Raw genomic sequence first — 19,389 nt, 5'->3', positions numbered from 1 at the left:
TTACTGTTCCATTTATCTACAAAAAATGCTCTCAAGCATTTCACAAACCATTTCATGGTTTCACTTCAGTGCTGATAAAGGCGTAGATTCATCACATCTCTGTTTCATCAGTAACCTATAAGAACTACTTGGGGATTGGGAGGAGAAACTTAATAATTAAAAACCCAGTAAGAGCAAGCAGAAGAAGTACTTGTATTGCTTGGTTTCTAATGGTTGGCTGAGCGAGCTGTAAGGTCCTGGAGCACCAAGGTGTTTATAACCCAATGACAGCTGTCTTGCAATAGTAATTGGTTACTGCCCTCCATCCATACACAACTTCTGTATTTGTTACAAGTCAGGGAGTGGCACCAGCCCCTGCCTTGCTGTCACCATGCATCAGGAGACAATCAGCCATCCAGCACTTCCCCTCACCCAACTGCCTCATGACTCTATCACAATGGGCCTTCAAAGCTGAACTGTAAATGCAAGTCACTGGATGCAGGACGTCTTTGTCTCAACAGCAGCAGGAACAGCAAACCATAGAAAAGGTGTTGCATAAGTACCACCCTTTTTATTAATTACAATATCCCTTTTAACAGCTTACCCTGAGCTGTAAGAGCAACGAGCCCTGCCCTGTGCCAGTTGCTGCTGGAGGCTCCCACCTGCTCCAGCCGCCCAGGTGCTGTTGACAGACCTCAGTGAAGGGCTCTATGGACAGAGCCTTTATCGTGCAGCAGCAGCACTCATCTGACCAGACCTGGCAGCACAGCTGGTGCAGTGATGGGACTCGAGCACGCTGCGTGGCTCTGGCCCTGGCCCAGGGCTGGCTGGTGAGCATGTCAGGGAGACTGTCGTGGTGGCCGCTCTGCTCGCAGGTCCAACAACTATCACTGCCTCCAGCAAGTGGCTGGCAGGAAGGAAAGGGCCAATCCAGCTAAACGGTGGCAGGAGATTCCTCCCAGCACAGCTTCCTTCAGTTTCTCACTAACTGTAAATAGAATAGGAAGGGGCACCAGACAGATCTCGCAATGATTGTATTGGTGACTGTGCAAGCGTGTCCTCTGCCCGGCGCTGACTGCCCTGCTCAGAGGGACTGTCGGGCAATGGAGCCCTTCATGTGCTCCCAGTTGTTATACAGAGCGTAGAGGCCAGTGAGAGTCAGACCTGCAATGCCCCCTCGTGCTATCCCACGTACTCCACCTGAAAAAGAAGAAAAGCTCATTAACACCATTCCATGCAATCATGGCCACAGCAACTCCCAGGAAGTTGTTCGCATCTACAACATGTGCTTTTTTGAATAACCTTCCACAAGGGGTGCCTGTGGAACCCCTCAAACCAACAGCTAAGCTCAGGAGAGGTGGTTGATCACCCCAGCCCTAGTCCTGCTGCTGTGATTTCTGTCACACTTCTGCTAACATAGCACCACGGCTTTAGAAACCACACAGAACAGCTGAAGTAATGATGACTTTTCCAAAGTCCTACTGTTTCTATTCCATCTTTCCTCAGCAGAGGTTTCCAGGCAAACATGATAACCTCTCGCTTTAAGAGCTCCTCCAGTTACGGATTCAGATGGGGAAAAACAGTCCTGTATGTCCACCACAGTCACTAGATTTGAATGGAAAAAGGGCAGGATGGCAATAAAGGAACAGGAGTGATGTGTGTGTGACCTTGGGAACCAGAGACTGAGGAGGGCCATCAGACAGAACCTACCACTACTTTTTTGGTATACTTTAAGCCTTCTGAAAATAAAATAAAATTAAATTAAAACAAACCTAAAAAAAAGCAGTAACAGTCAAGAACTTCCTAGGGCAATGCAGTGAATAATTTCCTCAATTCTTATATTCTTCACCTTCAAGGTCATTCTGCAATGGTAAAGACTGAGAAGCGCAGACAATAAATGATGCACATGTATATATAAAGCTACTTAGTTGAACCTGAGGATTCTGTAAGCAAAAACACAGCGCAGGTGAGGCTGCTGCCAGTGCATGGCTGGGATGTGGGAGTCAGTGGCACCACAGCCTCACACAGCCTCACACACCCCATGTGAACTGCAATGTGCAGTGGCAGAAGGGGAGGGAGGCATCTGTCCCTCCGCTGTTACCGAACAGCAGAACGGTTGTGTTTCTCAGGAGCAGGGAGTGCGTTGGTCAAGTTCCCAGAATATACTCTGACCGCAGGGGAACATCTGAGAGTGTTACTCAACACTGGGGAACTTCAGAGTTTGATTCTGCATCGTTTATCGGTGCCAAACTAAGCATGCAAGATAACACACACGATTGTGGCCAGATGCCACGCACCCACTTGGTAAAGTTCCTCAGGCTTGAAAGGAAGCACATCCCAGTAATCAGTGATGATTATTCTTTTATTTTACCATTAGGGGCCATAAAGCTGTCTCACAGGATTGCATTTAGGCTTTTAGTGGGGCATGGAGCTGTTGGCTCCAACTAGGCTGAGACAGCCCTACATGTGCCGCAAGATCAAACAGATTTCACTGGAGCTGTTAAAGCTGTTCGTGCTGCTGGACATGTGCTGCAGCCAGGAAGTTGCAGAGCCAACAGCAGAGCCTGGACTCCATAACAGAGGTCACATCTGGCTGTGGCTTTCTAGAAACTTCACTGCCAGACTTACTGTGATGACCTGGGGGGTTTGGATACAAACCTGCTGAGGTCACTGCCCTCACTGCTCCAAGTAAAGCTCTGAGCAGTAAGAAGAGCCATTTATGCACCTATGTGCCTAAACCAGGAACCCAAAGGCAGACTTGTGGCTTTGGTAGCTCAGCCTGACCTCGCTGCAAAAAAAGCTCCTCAAAGGAAGGGCTCACAGCTGGGTACACAGCCAGGCACACACAGGCGTCCCGCTGCTGGCTGAAAGCCACACGTATACCATGTGCAAAACCTGCAAAAATACTATTTGCTCATTGCTTTTTTGGGAAAAATGAATTAAACATTAGCCTAATATTCTGCTGCTTATACTAAGCAGCAATTCTTCGTGGAAGAAACCTCCAAAAGAGGGCTCTTAACCATGCAGCTCTACAGGAAAGTGCATGAAACATGGCACATCCCCACAGAAAGTGAGGCAGCATGGGGCTATGACTGTCCCTATAGGCCCTCCCTTCAGCTCCAAGCCCTATTCCCCTCCTTTCACCTTAAAGTCATATTTTCCCTATAGAAGAAAGGTTGGTTGGAGGCTGATGGAGCCTGATTGTGAGGGAGGCCAGGGTTCTATAGGAGAACTTTTTAACATGCACAGTGGAGCCATCTTCCATCCATCCATCCATTGGTGCTGCTCCTAACAAAAAATAAGCATTAACATTGTCACATGCTGAGGCCAGTCAGGGGAGGAGGGAAGCCCATCTGAGAAAGAATCAACCCTACAGGCCTGAAGCATTCTGCAAGTCCTGCACAGAATTTAAGGCCCCTTGGACTTTGCTGAAGATGCATCAAGGGAAGTCTGTCTGTTTCATGAGCAAGAAATGATGCAGTTGAAAATGAGTGCCTTACTGAGTTAGTTTAAAAAAAAATACATCAAAGCTGAAACCACATAAAGAACTTTCCTTTCCATAACTGATTTCCATCTAAGTAAAAGCCTCCAGGTCTGTAGCAGACACTGAACAGTAATACACTGCAAAACGCAGCCCAGTTGCTGGGCAGAAAATGTTAAGCCCTCTAAAAAAATCACCTTGCTTCTTAAATAAACAAAAAAATGTAAAAAACCTCTCCCCTCCCATCTCAGCTGTGTTTCCGTGATAGCCAAGTTCTCACCCCTCCTCTGCAATCACCCTCTGCAGCCCTCAGATACCAACTCTGCCTCAACAAACCCTGCTAGAAATATGATGGTGGGCCTCCCATCCTGTATGCTGGGCTGAGATAAAGGCCCAGCTGACAGACACTTCTGAGAGCAGGTATTTTGAGATCAGGCAACTTTCAGGATTGATAGCTGAGAAGCTGCTGTGGGTTTCTGAAAAAGCACCTAATGCTCCCTACGTGACAGTGTGGTTGGTTTGGCTTCAGCTGATGCACCTTTTCACCACAGAGTACTGTCCTTTATCTCTGAAACATTTTACATGCATAGCACGTCGTAAGATGACTCAATGTATTCTAACAGCAGATGCAGTGAATTTGACTCAGTAGGGAAAAACATGGCCTACACTGTTCAACACGAGGGCAAAATCTTCCATTTCAGACTTTACTGCCCGTATTTTCAGAATGTATCTTCAGAGCTCTCATTTCCTGGATGTATAAAACAAGAACATTCTATGGTAACATTAGGACGCCTTAATTGAAAACCCAGCCCCACCTACTTATGCCCAACAAAAGAACTAACGCATGATTAGTTTTTCCTCTCCCTCTGATATTCAGAGTGGGAACTTCACTTCTTTCAGGGCCTGTAGGAACAAGGTGTTACTTAAATGACCTAAGGACTTGGTTTTTCACATACACAAGGCAACCTCAGCTTTTTAAGAGAGTACTGATGTCTAAATACCTGACAGATATGAAGTTTAAAGTTCAGAAGCAAATCATTTACTTGCTCTTCTCTGAATAAAGCAGTGCATTAAGAGGCGCCAAAGCCACAGCTGCAGCAGCCTGCTAGCAGTTTCTTCCTTTGCCTCCCCTCCCCAGACAGAAACAAGAGAAAAAAAACACTTGTCTGGCCTAAAGAAAAATAGATTGAACCCAGAGGGAAGACACCTTTATAGCTCACAATATAATTAGTGAACCAAGCACCCTTGGCTCTTTGCAATGTAGTTCACAGAACTGATCTTTAGCTCTGTGCAGACTTTACTGGTAGCAGTATAATATTTAGCCCTTCTTAATTAATTAATGACACACTGATTTCAAGGGTTGTGTTCTGAGATCTCCAGATGACAAGTACTGCCTTTGGTTATTGCTAGCATCCATTTCCCTTCAAATTATTTTACACTGAATTATGTACCAGCTACTGTGCAAAAGGCAAGAGAGGTTCTATCAGCCTCCCACTGCACAGCAGCACAGTAAACAAAATTAATTCAGCTTGTCCAAAGAGTTTATCTTTGTTCCTATCTCACCTGCTGTACAGTGGAAACAAAAGTTATCTACCAAGAAGCACATCTACAGCCTGCGTAACGCTCAGATAAAGGTTACTGAAGTTTTCTGTTTAGTGAACTCTGTAAGGCTATGGTGAGAAACCAATGCCTGTCACCTGGACTCAGACCAAAGGTCCTCCCAGCTCAGTATCTTTTTCCTGACTGATCAATACTTAGTGCAGAGCAATCCAACATTTCTTTGCTCTATGATGTTAGTATGTGTGCTTTGTAACCTTTCAGGACAAACACACTCATCTAACAGACCTTAACTTCTGCCTTGGTCTGAAGTCGAAGAATAAAGAGTATCTAATTAAAAGGAAAAGCCATCCTTCTAGGCTTAGGAAATCAGACTCCCTTTTAGTCAATCCTGTTCCACTTTCTTAAGCTGCAGCACTTTTAGTTCATATGCACTGACACACAAAGGGCTTTCGTTCATCCCTCACACCGAATGTTCTGGATGGAATTTATGCTGAGAGCTTCAAGAGCAGCTTTCATGAAGTGCAAAGACTGATGTAGCGAGTTCATACTGAACATGGCTACCTTCAGGCTAAGAGCTAGTAAGTAACCATAGCATTTTACCAGCAAGAAAGTCAGAGACCACCTTGGACAAATGGATCTGCAAATGCATGCTGTCTCCAAGCTCCCCAGGCTAACTCCACTTTCAAACTCCACTCACAGCACCTGCTGACCTAACCCATACAGCATGCCAAGATGGATTCCATGCTAACATTCCCCTTCTTGCAGCAAACCAACCTACGTGATTGGCTGCAAGGAGGTCTGCCAGAACTCCTGGGGACTTAACTGCTTTAGTCACTTGCGATAGGGAATTTTCAACGAGTAACACCACTTCCAACGAACACAGGAGAGCAGAATTCCCACAGTCAGCACTTGCAGACTTTAATATTCTTTTTATCTCCTCACACACAAGCTGTGGGTTAAGGAGTCTTGCACAAACCTCTTTGCAAACTGCTGGATTTAGGGTGTGGGTGCTCTCGAAGCCTTTTTGGTAAGCCTTTCTGGCATTTTGGTAATGATTAACACCTCTGCAAAGACAAAAACCGTGAACACTGGGCCCAGTTTGGGGCAACAAACTTCCAAAAAGTCTTCATATTATTTTTGTTTCCTGTCTGCTCACGCTCTCTCAGCAAAGGACAAATCACTTCAGTTTCAGAAACAGCCTACAGGAAGGCTTTGTACAATACACAAAAGAGCATTTTTCCAGCACAGCAGGATTGCTGATGTGACTGTTCCATCAGTGCCATGCTTAAAAAGGAACCAGAAAGTCAGAACAAAAAAACCTGCCTTACTTTATACCGTTTCTTCTTAAACACATTCCTCATCTCTTCACAAAAGAGAAGTGATGGGAATGGAAAATGTGAGTGCTTGAACAACACTGCCTCTATCAACTCTGCATCCTCCCATGTGCATTACAGAATGGACTTGATTTGGGAGGGGTGCCCCTGGGAGTTTCTGACTGCTGTTGAAATGTTAGGGTTTTCACAGAAATGTTTCAAGCTTTCAAATTGCCCCTTTTAATGCCAATACAACATGGCATTCCATGTAACATAAAATGGTTACAAGCTTAGAATACATCGCAGACCTGAACTGATCCTTTGCATATGACATAACGGAGGTATTTCAGAGCTTTTGGACACATATATTGATGTTGGGTAAAGGCACAGCTTTTGGGAGAAGCTTTACCGTACTGAACGAGGAAGGGTACTCTGTCATAAGGGGATAGGAAAGGAAGCATGGGAGAAAAAGCAGGAGGAACAGAGCATGATAGGAAAAAAGGAAAATATTGACATTAAGTTCTTCCAACAGATGTGGCCTACATCTTTTTCACTTCCAGAACTAATCCTTAAAAACAAAGGTCTACTGTGCTGCTCACATTGCCTGTGAAAATGTATTTCTTCTGAGTTTCTGTGCAGGAGGTATAGCAGAAATCCAACACTATGATGAACACACATTTATTCACTACACTTACCTTTATCAGTGTGACTGTGACCTCAACAGATCATATGGCACAAAAGAAAAAGTTCCACTGTGCTCTGGTAATTTTTTTTTTAGTGTCAGATGACTGCATGTGACCAAAGCAGACACGCATGGTTGCACTGCACCAAGAAAAGATCACACTAAATGCCAGCTCCATACTTCTGAAAGGCATGGGGGAAACTTCTTCTGGAGTGCAAGATGGCAGTCGTGGCAGAATAGAATTCTTACATTTTCTGTAGCCTATCCAGCTGTAGATGGCCATCTAGCAGATTCCTCAGCAAGTTCCAATTAAGTAACTGATTGCAAGAGAGCTATATGCTCTAGCAAGGTTAAATGTACCAGTTGGCATTTCTAAGACTGCTCCAGCCAGTGACTGCTGCTTTTAATTAATCTAAATCTATAGAAAAATAAGGTATCTCAAGCTGCTTTGTTCCATATATAAAGATGATATTGAAGAACATTTCTAAAACACTGAGGCTCAGCAAAATATGCGAAAGTACAAAGGTTAATTACAGAATTATCTCCTCATACAGGTGAATTATACGGCCTAACTTTTATTGAAGTATATAAACCTGTCACTTTTTTTTCTGTGGTACCCAGTAATTCTCTAAAAATTATGATCCCTCCAACTGCTGAGCCTGGAATAATAACTTCTGTGTTAGCAGAAGTCTTGTTGATGAAGTTCAGACCTTCTCTTTTGCAAACAACTCAATATTCACCAGCAAACTCAGCTTAAACCCACGCTGCTCTAACATTGCTGGTCTTGATCACTGTGCAAAGATGAGAGTCCTGCCACAACTGCTGTACAAACACCCACGTGATAGCTTTACAAATATATGAACTTCTGCATACTTTAACGATACAAATCCATAAAATCTCAGGTTTAGAAAACAATCGTAAGGCTTCTTTAAGTGTTCCATTTGAATTCCTGATTTTTCACCTCCTCAGATGTGACTTTCTTTTTTTTTTAATTAACTCCCATTTGGAAAGTAGTTTTGTCTTAAACTGTTTAAGATTGTACCAGATGAATGCTTCGTATATGCTCAGAGAAGGCTAAGGTCTCTTCCTATTTTAACATTTCTGTTATTTCTTAATCTTAGAAGCTGACAGCATCATTTTTTTCCCTTTTTGGTATAAGTAAACAATTTCAATTAGCTGAAAAAAGATATGCAACTTCACCATATCTCACAGGTAGCTGAGACATAACCCACACATTGTTTTTCACACAACTAAGACTGCTGAAGGGAAACTTGCATTTAAGAAGGTAAATAACATTTCCAGCAGAATTAAGCTGCATTCTTTCCAACTTGCAAAGGTCTAACAATAATAATGAGAGCCAAATTATGTTTGTTATATACATATGCCAAATAAACAGCCTAATGTTTACTCAGCTTTACAATGAGATCATCTAAAAAAAATACCCAGCTTGTTCTTAGCTGAGTTCTTCAGGTATAGCAAGAATAAAAATCAACACTCCTACAAGTCTGCTAGTGGATGCAAGGAAATGGGAATCTCCTTCCATAGTGAAGGAGAGGTTGGAGAGGGAGATGAGAAATACACAGAACACCTGGACTGCTTCAAGATGAAGCTTATTACAAGTCACTCATATGACAACTGCAACTGCAAAAAGCTACGTTCCAGTTCTGTGCCTAATATACCATTTTTATACTCTCAATTATTGGAGCAGGACAGTATTTAGAAAAAGTAGCAAGTCCTAATAACTAGAAGAAAGCACAAGAGGAGAAATAAAAACATTTTGTCACTCTACCAGTGCTTTTGTATAGCATTCCTGTCAAGGTTCCAGCAGCTATGGTATTCAGGTCATCTTCTGCACCTCGTGTTTTTTCAATGATGACTCCAAAAGCACTGTACAGCAGAGCTGGGAAGGAAAAGTATTAAAAAATTCAAGTTAAAATTCCCACTGTCTAAAACACCACGCTCAGAATCAAGGCTCAGTGTAACTAGTTAGACTGTGCACAGATTTTCTGTCTTTGGTGTTTATTCCAGCCCCAATAGTTTTACAGGATAACCTTTCTCTAGCCATAGTTTGGTCATAAAGTAGCTTTACTCATGATATCTGGTACTGTCTGAAGACATGACAAACAGATGATATCAAGCAGTGGCTGAGGCTTAGGTCTGTTCTGTTAGCTCAAATTTTTTAAAAGCTTTCCAGGATTTAACTTTGTACTGTCAGGCTTTATACTGCTCTCTGGAGATGGCACAAAGCTAATCAGCTCAACACTTTCTAGACAACAGACCAAATTGTTGTCCATAAATCACCAAGATTTAATGCCAGTTGTGCAGGTGTAGCATTCAGAACATGGTACCACAGACTGGAGAGCAAGGGCCTACGTTTCTGCATAAATGCTTGGAATTTGACATATACAACTGCTTCATCTCTGTCTTTGAAGAAGACCTTTGAGAACTTTGTCCCCAGACTTTGGAGAAGTCTGTCAACTATCCTAAAGAGGATTTAAAAGAGAAATGAGTGAACTTCCAATATACATGCATACACAGCTTAAACTTTCTGCACAAAGGAGAAGCCCTCCCAAACCCGCCCCAAGGAGTCTGATGGTATAATCACATTTCAGGCTCAGGACAGGAGAGTATGTCATGGTCTCCATGTGATGACAACACTGTGTCACTTTCATCTGCTAAGAGTTAAAATCTCTCTTTCTGCTACAAGCGGCCATATGAAAGTTGATGAGACAAGTAATAGCACCTTTTTCCAGACAGGCAATGGTGGTTTTCACTGTCTTAGTTGCATGTTGTATGAACAACGAGGGGAAGGAAGATTCCCCTCATACAAGATACATTCAACACATTCTTTGAAATAAAGATGTTGCTGAACAGAATGACAAAAATTGTCTGCAGCAACAAAAGGAATCTGATACACAGAAATATTGCACAAGTGAAATAAAATGCAAACATTCTTTAGCTTCTTTCAACGATTTTCTCCAGTACTTAGGATGATGCAGAGCTAATACCAATCCCCCAAATATAAAGTTCTGCTTAACTCTGTGACTCGTGAAATCATACTTTGTAACAAAAGAAACAATTTGTTACTGGAATGCACAAACATTTTCTTGAGTAATCTTTCTTCAAACACAGCTGAAAAATCCTGTTAATGTGTCACTTACCTTCAGACCTTGAACTGCAGTGTTCCTGCATCCCCATTTTCCAGAAATGTTTTGATTAGAGCTGGAACAGATACCACTCCCCCAGCCCCCCTTCTGCGGCCCCCCCCCCCCCCTCACCACACACAAAAAAGAAAAAATCCTAGGCAAATGCTTCAATTTTTGAAAATTGTCATGCTCAGTTATTCAGAATCCCATGGTCTCTACATTATGTCTCAAAAGCTGATGTCTAAGTTAACTGGCACGCTAATCTACTCTTCAGAAATAAGACTGAAATAAAATGTAATAAATGCAATTTAGCCTGTGCTTTGCATTATTTTTTTTTTAAATTATGATATAAAATACTGTAAGGTTGTAAGACTACATAGTTGGTTTTACGTACTGATCATTTATCTTCCATTACCACTTTGTGGGGCACTGAGTTCCATCACTGGTCAATTTCAAAACAACGTATTTTCATCAGTTCTCCACTTCTCACAGAAATTCCTTACTGTGAGAGTGGTGAGACACTGGAACAGGTTGCAGAGTGAGGTTGTGGATGCCCTCTCCCTGGAAGCATTTGAGGGCTGGCTGGACAGAATTCTGAGCAACCTGGGCTAGAGGGAGGTGTCCCTGCCTGTAGTAGAGGGTTGGAACTAGATGTTCTTAAAGGTCCCTTCCAACCCAAATCATTCTATGATTCCATGGTTCTCCTTTCAGAGTAAGAGTTTATTCTTTTTCTGACTGGGAGGTGGGATGGGAACACCAACCAAAGAGCTTATATTTTCCAGGACTTCAGTTATTCCATTGACTTTCATGAAGTTCCCATAAATCGTTTTTCTGAAGCAATTTTTGTTCTGTCTCCCCCACTCGGTTTACAGAAGTTCTCCCATCAGGCTTTTGATAATTTTCTTTGCTCTTTTTCTAATTCGTACTAGTTATAAGCAATGTCTAGACCTGAAGTTGGTATCATATGCAATTATTCCACCCAAGCTAACACCATAAAACTACAAAATTTTTTAGTGGATATCACATTTCTTCTGCAGAAACATTTTGATTTTTACCTGGAGACAGACATCAGGGAATGGCTCATATAACCACAATCTCTTTTTAGGTTGTTATTTCTTTCAAAAGGATCCAAATCATACTTTTTGCCTTAAGGTGTATAGAATTAACTAGAATTTCCTAACCGTTAAGTATTACCTTTAATTTTTTGTCTGTTGCTTCCATTCCATAGCTAGATTTCTTGTTTCTAATGCACTAGAAATATCATTAATTAGAGGCTTCTGGCTACTTGTTCTTAAAATGCAATTTTGGCCTTTCTGCTGAAATACTCTATACTCTCAAATTCCAAAGAAGCAGATGCAATTGTTCCTGGTGGATGTCAAAATGAAAATGTAGAAGGATATGTTCTCCTTGACATAGTTACATACTTATAAATTGTTTTCTCTAAAAATGACAAGTTCACTTACCCAGAGATCCCAGAGTGTTAGCCCATAATGCTCCTTGCCTGGTCACCATATTTAGAATTCTGTAAAGAAGTTAAAAAGATATTAAAAGCTTTAGTACTCTACTAAGGCTTTACAGTCAGGCATTATTCTAAGCCATAGAATTAATGCTATTGGATTTATGATAGCAGGTATGAAGTGTTTATATTACATGTTTATCACTGAAACTGGAATGACAAACTAAAAAGCCTTCTAAAATAGAACAGTTAGGAAAAGCATACAACTTGGTAATACATAATCTGCTTTATCATGCATATTCCAAAGAGCAGGGCATGCACTTCTCAAGGCAAATATTTATTTCTGCCCAGTCTTAAGAAAATCTGTCTTTTGAGACAGACTTGTGCCATATCAAGATATGAATCTCATCACTTCAAATGACTTCTTAAACCTACTAATTTGTTTGTAACACAGCTTTTCATATAGCTAGTGAGAACAATTGATATAAGTGAGTTGTTTTAACTGTAACATCTCCAAGAAAGCCAGAGTGCTCTTTTAGAAGGTGCAAGCAAAACAGGGATCATGTATCAGGGAGTCTGGTGACACCTACATGAGTGAGATGGGAATGAAACCACAAGTCTGAACAAACTCATATCAGTGGGAAAGAGGAAATCCTGTGTTTCCATTTGTGAAAAGGAGCACACAGCAGAAGTAAGGTACCCTAAATATTTCTGCATGTATGCTTCCGGACTAGCACTGAAGAGCAAAATGAAACCCTCAGCACACTCTCAGGGAAGCACCACGTCACTTCTTGGCATCAGCTGTCACCAGAACAGTGACAATAGCCAGAAGAGATGACTGATTTTTATCTCCCAGCAGTGTAACACCGCCACAGGCACAGTATTGCCCTGGACAGCTGACTACCGCTGGAGCTTAGTTCATCACTTAACACAATGAAAATGTTACACGTTGTATCCCTTCTCATTTGAGTTCATTTGATTTCATTTCTCATTACTTTTCCTCTTTCCTAACTAGGAGAGGAAGAGAGGCTGTTTCTCTTGGTACATGGTTATGTAATGAACTTCATTTTGAAGTGAGGAAAACACCGAAGAGACCAGGGTATTGACAGTCTCCTTCTCAAATCAAACCCCAGCCCCATTTTGTCAACATTCCATCAACTCAGAATTGATGAGAAAACTATTACTTTAACACATGAAATATCACAAGATATCTGAAGGCAAATAGCAGCAAAATTCGTATTTTAAAAAGCGTATATTTAGGATGAATTTAAAGGAGATATAGATAAACATTTCCCTTCCTTGCCTTTGATTTGGAAAAGACTGAAATTAATACATTAATTCAAGGTGATGACAATCCTCAATGTGCCTTTTCCCTTGCAGGGCAAGGACAAGGGAACAGCAACATGTGCAATGACTGCCACCTGCTGGGCTGGACCCATCAAAATCTGCATGAAAATGTTGTCTAAGGTTATTCTGAATACATAAAGTACAATTTTGTTCATCTATGGAAGAGTCGTAATGCTCACGGGGAGTATTCTGGTTTTATCTTTAATACTACAAATGGTAAAGAAAGGGATGGAAAATACAGAAACTTTTAAAAGGAGAAGAGTCTGTACAGACTGGACTGTGAAATAATAGTACATCGCTTGTTCAAAATTCCCTTTTTCCAAAGTAGTTCAGAAGAACGAAAATAGTCTCCCTCAGTTATTTCACTCTTCTGGTTTGCAATGCCTCCTTTAAAGGCACTTATGCTTTCTTATAGTGGTGTCTAAACTACCAATGATTATGTAAGTATACGGCATCCCTTCAAACAACAAGATAAGGTGTCAGTTTGGGAATGCTGGGGATACTCATAGATGCTGTGATCCAGAAAATCCTATACTTTGTCTAGGGGAACTGTTAGGTCACGACTTGAACTGGTGACTGAGCACCTGGTGAAGGGATGTTGCTGTCCTGGGAAGCATAGGCAAATTGTTTGCACCTGCGCTCCCCACTTGACAAGAAGGGGTGGACTCAGATTAGAGCCACCCTGGGCTCATATAAGAGCCAGCCACTGCATAGAGGGTATCTCTTTGGTCTGGGCTGGTTCCTGAGGAGAAGTACTACACAGCCAGAAAACCCCTTCACCAGTTGAGTGAGTTGCATTATTTTTCAATACAACTATTAGTCTACCTGCAACTACTTTGCCTAGTATTGCCAACAGTCTGTCAGAAGGAATTTTGCTTCTTGGTGAGCAAAATATTTGGTGTAATTAGCAGGATTCTGGGTAAAGTATCTACAACTCAAAGTCAGAAATGGCATTCTAAAGACTGCTCTGAAGCCTGGTTACCTGTCCCTGCAGTGGTGGATTAAATGATTTCATGAGATGCTGAGGGTTTTAAATGAGAAATGCAGAGATGGTCAACCCAATGTCCTGCGTTTATTACAGACATCTTGGGTTTTCCTCCTTAGAATCCAAATCAAGGGGAGTGATGCATGCTTGAAACGCCAAGTTGGGGTGCTGTATAATCTTCTGCTCCCTGCCCCTCAGGACCTTGTGCCAGGGACACAGGCAAAGGTAAAGTGGTCTTAGAAGATGCAGATAAGACCAGAGTGGCTTGACTTGCTTGCACTGCACGGAGGTTACTAGAAGAGGTGGTAATCAGTAACTCTGCAAGTAATTGGTACATGTATCCCAGAAATTACAATATACAAATCCTGATTTTCATTGTGAAGGGAACACACTGTGTTGCTTTGGTAGGTCAGAACAACCCCAGTTCTGGTGCCTGACATAATCATAGAATCACAGAATCATAGAATCACTAAGGTTGAAAAAGACCTAAAAGATCACCCAGTCCAACCGTTCACCTATTCCCAATAGCTCCTACCAAACCATGTCCCTCAACACAACATCCAGTCTTTCCTTGAACACCCCCAGGGTCGGTGATTCCACCACCTCCCTGGGCAGTCCATTCCAGTGCCTGACCACCCTTTCTGAAAAGTAATACTTCCTCATGTCCAGCCTGAATCTCCCCTGCCGTAGCTTGAAACCATTCCCCCTGGTCCTATCACTAATGACACGAGAGAAGAGGCCGACCCCCAGCTCACTACAACCTCCCTTCAGGAAGTTATAGAGAGCAATAAGGTCTTCCCTGAGCCTCCTCTTCTCCAGGCTGAACATTCCCAGCTCCTTCAGCCTCTCCTCATATGGCCTGTGTTCCAGACCCCTCACCAGCTTTGTTGCCCTCCTTTGAACACGTTCCAGGGCCTCAATATCTTTCTTGCAGTGAGGGGATCACCTAATCACCTAACCATCAATATTGGGCTGAAAAATGAAGTATAAATGACTTCAGCATGTCCCTGTTCTGGCAGAAATACTGGCCCAGGACTGTAATATAGCACATATTTTACCTTGGAGGACGGATTTTGCTTGTTCTGGTACTGGTTAAGTAGTTGTTTTACTCTCCCTGAGATCTATGACCTGTAAGACCAGCGGGAGGAACAATGTCACTCAACTCTGATGTGCTCAAATGTCATTGAGGAGTCCTAGTAATGTTCTCTTCAGTAGCACCTGGTAGTGGACTTTATTGAAGAGAAGAAGAACCTGGACATCTGGGAAAAATCGCACAACATCTATGATTCTGCAATAACTACAAACCTTGTGTGTGTGATCCTGCAACAACTATGAAGCCTGCTTGCACAAGTGAATCTTTTCACTGACTTATGCCCATTCCAGATGGGAATTACTGACTGTATGACTTGTGATCCCAATGCACGAGCTTATCTCCAAATGCACCTGTAGGGGAACTGTTCGGTCATGGCCTGAGCTGATGATTGAGCACCTGGTGAAGGGGTGTGTCTGGCCCAGGGAGCACAGCTGCAGACAATTTACCTGTGCTTCCCACATGACTGCAAGGGGTGTATTGTGGGTCCACTTCCCTGGGCTCATTTAAGAGCTAGCCTCTGCAGGGACAACCTCTCCTAGACAACAGCTGCTTCCTTGAAAGGAGTGTTCTGCAGCCAGAGATCCTCATCACCAGCTGGGTGAGTCAAACTTTTTTCCTGTATATGATTGTTGGTATTCTCCAATAATACTTTGCTGGGTATTGCAAAGAACTTCTCAGAAGCAATTTTGCTGCTTTGTAGGGTAAACAGTACCCAGTCACTGTTCGTGTTGTGAAAGGGTAGGATGTAGGCCAACTGCTAGGTCATGGCTGGAACTGAAGATTGAGTACCTGGTGAAGGGCTGTAGCTGGCCCGGGGAGCACAGGCAAATTGTTCACACCTGTGCTCCCCATGTGATCAGAAGGGGTGGACTCCTGGGCTCATGTAAGGGCCAGCCACTGTAAAGAAAGCACCTCTTGGGCTTAAGCTGGTTTCTAAGAAGTGCTACATAACCAGAGATTCCCTTCACCAGTTGAGTGAGTACTGTTCTTTCTTTATATGGTTATTAGACTACCAGGCAAACTACCTGCAAATACTTTGCCTGGTATTGCCAAGAATGTCAGAAGTCATGAATGTCAGAAGTCATTATGCCACTTGGTGCGCAGAACACCATGCAATGCTTGCTCAGCAGCATGCAAATCCAGGCAAGTACATCTTCTGCTTTCTAACTTCCTTCCGGTTCTGATAAGTTGAGGAATGCAAAGAGAACTCGCTCTTAGATAAGTAAGGGGAGAAAAAAAAAAAAAAACTCTAAACAAATTGCTGCTTTTGGGAATACTTCAACAAATACAATCTTGACTTTGAAATAGATTGCTATAAATAATAAAGCTCTAATTTAGTCTCTCAAATATTTAAGATAAGTCAGGAGACATAATTGTCACTAAATGAAAAACAAAGTTATTGAACATCTCTAGTCTAAAAACAATTCAAAACTTATTGTTGACAAATTTGGACTCCAATTTATCTCCACTAAAGACATAGATACATTTAGTTTTGCAATACGTTCACAGCTAATTTTGTTCCATCCTGAAAAAAAAACTGTTACTAAGCTGAACTTCTGCAGTCAAGCACTTACTGTACATTTCTAGGTTTTGACCATGCCATGTTCTGAGTCTCCTTCAAGCCAAGTCGCAAGCCATTCAGTGCACCAAATGCTGCCCCTGGTTAGCAGGAAAAAGAACAGAAACACTACTAGTAGGCACTCAGAAAACTCAAAGTGTATAACCTGAAGTTAAACAGCTGTTTATGTAAGACTACAGGTAAAGGCTGTTGTAATAGCTGGAAAAAGTGAAAATATGACCACCTACCTGTCATACAACATCCTCCAATGGTGAAAAAGGCTAGCTCAAATCTGCCCCGAGTTTTGTTGGCTCCTGTGGGTAGGATAAACTCATCTGTATCCTGGAGGAAAAAAAGCACAACTTTAAATCAGATACACTTGGAAAATACAAAGTGTATACCATGATTGCTTTTTTAAACCATGCAGTGAACTAAAGCGACAACAGATGTAAGCAATGTTTCTGGACATGTTATCTACACTAGATTTATGTGAAATATAAGTCCTATATTTCAAAAAGAATGGAATACTTAAAAACCATGAAATGATTTGGGTGCTCTTTCTTTTCCAGCTATCATAATTCTCTAGAAATAATATCAGGCAGCCAATCACAGAAGGGCTTGGGTTGGAAGGATCATGGATCTCCAACCCCCCTGCCACATGCAGGGCCACCAACCTCCTCATTTAATACCAGACCAGGTGGCCCAGGGCCCCATCCAATCTGGCCTTGAACACCTCTAGGGACTGCAGCCTGTTACAGCACCTCACCACTCTCATAGTAAAGAAAACAAGCCAAGGAACTCTTATTCTATGGTCTTGGCAATTATTTATTTCTGTATCCTTAGGGAGGCCACAAGAGACCTGCTGTCATTTAAAGGCTCTTTTTTTTTTTTTTTTTCTCTTCAGGTTGTGTAGTGCTGTTCCTCACTGAGCAACCTATACAGATGTAGAAATGCTTTAAGGTTTCCCACTATTTTGATGCTAATGGAAGAACTGTGTGTATCAGTGCAGTGTATGGCTGCACTCAAGCGACCAGTCCTTAACATATGGGAAGTGGAGGAACATGGAATGCATTTGAAACAATGATGTCAGGCACAAAAAAAATGTGAGGTTGGTAGTTTTTACAGCTGTATTTTACAGCCCTTTTCCTGCAGGAGCTGACTTGTGTTCTTGTAAGTCAGATAAGTTTGAAAAGATGATGAGCTAGAGAAACCTGCTGAAAAGCAGCACATGATAGAGGTGAGGTTAGCCAAAGCACTTTAATTTTTTATTATGAGACACTGAAAAGATGCATAGGATTCTCAACAAAAATGCTGACTTTGCCAGGGAGAACTATTCACTCCATGTTCTGAAAGTATATGAGTGCTCTTTAAATACAAGGTTACTTTGGAGGGTATTTTGAGAAGAGGTTTAAGTAACTACTTAATATTTTTGACTACTCAGCAACAGCAGGCAAAGATAACTGTGCCAGAGAATCCACTTATGCAGAGGCATATCCCTTGTTTCCTACTCCTATAAGCTTGTTGTATTGTAACCTTAACTGCAGCAGCTCCCAGTGAAAGAGGAACAGAAACAACAGCTCCTTAACTTTGCTCAGAGCCTTCCACTTTTGCATTGAGAATCAGAAGCACACATTAGCAGATGCTAAACGACTGGAGACCTTCAGCACTACTTCTGCAAGATGTAATGATCACAGACAATATAAGCCATATATAAATAAAATTATTAGCATGCATCCTTATTGGATTAATTTGACTCTCTTCACGCTTTTGTTAATATTAGTGGAAAAGAAAAATGTTACAGGATTTTAATTAATTTGTTTTTCTTACAACGTAGTGGTCTATGATGTTAGCTAACATGAAGCTGTGTTAGGAAACAAGTGTGCTAGTAGCCATTACTGACAGGGGGGAGATGTGCCAAGTGCCCAGATGTGAAAAAGCTGGGGCCATGTGCCTGGTAGTAGGGGAAGAGGCATAAGAACTCCTTCCACTGTTGGCACATGGACACAGTATCCTTGCTGGTTTTGTAGCAGAAGCCATTGCGCTGTGCTTTTATCAGACTTGGAACTGACCCCCATTTGCCACGTGGGGGCTGTAGGCACTGCCCTGCGGGGATTCTGAGGCATTCCAGCACGGCCACAAGATCCTCAATGCAAAGAAACACGCGTCCATCTCACCTGTACGAGGTACTTGGGGTCCAAGCTCAAATACGGGGACAGAGGGCTCATTCCCGTTACTGGGGACAAAGACAAAAAGACCACGATGACACAGCTGCGTGCGGCAGCCCCACACGTAAGGGAGCTAACGGAGGCGGTCCTCGTTAGCGAGCACAGCGACAAGCATCGAGCCTAGGGCGGCCGCAGAGCGGCACAAAGCCGGTACCGCTGACCTCACCGCGGGCCCGGCGCCTTGCCGGCCGCGTCCCCGCCCCGGCCCCGCCACGTTGTCCCCGCCCTGCCCTCCTCGCCGCCGGCCGCTACTCACGCGGCACCCCGGCCAGGTCGGCGTGCGAATACCCGGCCCCGCCGGCGCCGAAGAGGCCGCCGAGGCCGCTGCCCTTGCTGGTGGTGTTGCCGCCGCCCTCCATGGCGCCTCCGCGCCCGCCACCGCGACCTCCGCGCTGCCGTAAAGCGACGGCGGCGCCGTCGCGAAGAGGCGCCGTCGTGAAGCGGCGCCCTCGCTGCTTTCCGGTGGGGCGGAGCGGAGTGCGGCAGGGCGGCCATTTTGGTGCGAGGCGCGACGGGAGCGGCCGGGCGCCGCGGGCCGGACGATGCGGGAAGGCGAAGTCGCCG

At 43.1% G+C, this 19,389-nt stretch overlaps 1 protein-coding gene and 1 non-coding gene across 2 annotated transcripts; both read right to left on the bottom strand.

The window, feature by feature from the left end:
* Positions 1-530: 530 nt before the first annotated feature.
* Positions 531-19,194, bottom strand: LOC122175625 (mitochondrial import inner membrane translocase subunit Tim23). Its single transcript, XM_042863402.1, has 7 exons — positions 19,082-19,194; positions 18,775-18,833; positions 16,849-16,942; positions 16,617-16,701; positions 11,625-11,683; positions 8,805-8,915; positions 531-1,179 (listed from the first exon to the last, which is right to left on the bottom strand). The coding sequence occupies exons 1-7, from the start codon at positions 19,182-19,184 to the stop codon at positions 1,064-1,066; spliced, it is 627 nt and encodes a 208-aa protein (XP_042719336.1). The 5' UTR covers positions 19,185-19,194; the 3' UTR covers positions 531-1,063.
* LOC122175679 lies at positions 12,332-12,528 on the bottom strand. Its single transcript, XR_006177477.1, has one exon. It is a non-coding gene; the product is annotated as a small nucleolar RNA SNORA74 (small nucleolar RNA).
* Positions 19,195-19,389: the final 195 nt, after the last annotated feature.

This window comes from Lagopus leucura, unplaced genomic scaffold (assembly GCF_019238085.1).
Source record: "Lagopus leucura isolate 7727_CA_CO unplaced genomic scaffold, USGS_WTPT01 Super-Scaffold_739, whole genome shotgun sequence".
In the NCBI taxonomy this organism is placed as follows: domain Eukaryota; kingdom Metazoa; phylum Chordata; class Aves; order Galliformes; family Phasianidae; genus Lagopus; species Lagopus leucura.
This window is presented reverse-complemented; position numbering and strand designations above follow the sequence as displayed.

Excerpts from the sequence above, each read along its gene's own strand:
- LOC122175625 (XM_042863402.1), bottom strand. The coding sequence starts at position 19,184 with ATGGAGGGCGGCGGCAACACCACCAGCAAGGGCAGCGGCCTCGGCGGC. Across the intron at positions 18,834-19,081 it reads CGACCTGGCCGGGGTGCCGC|TAACGGGAATGAGCCCTCTG; the intron begins GTGAGTAGCGGC and ends CTTTGTCCCCAG. Across the intron at positions 16,702-16,848 it reads TGGAGGATGTTGTATGACAG|GGGCAGCATTTGGTGCACTG; the intron begins GTAGGTGGTCAT and ends CCTGCTAACCAG.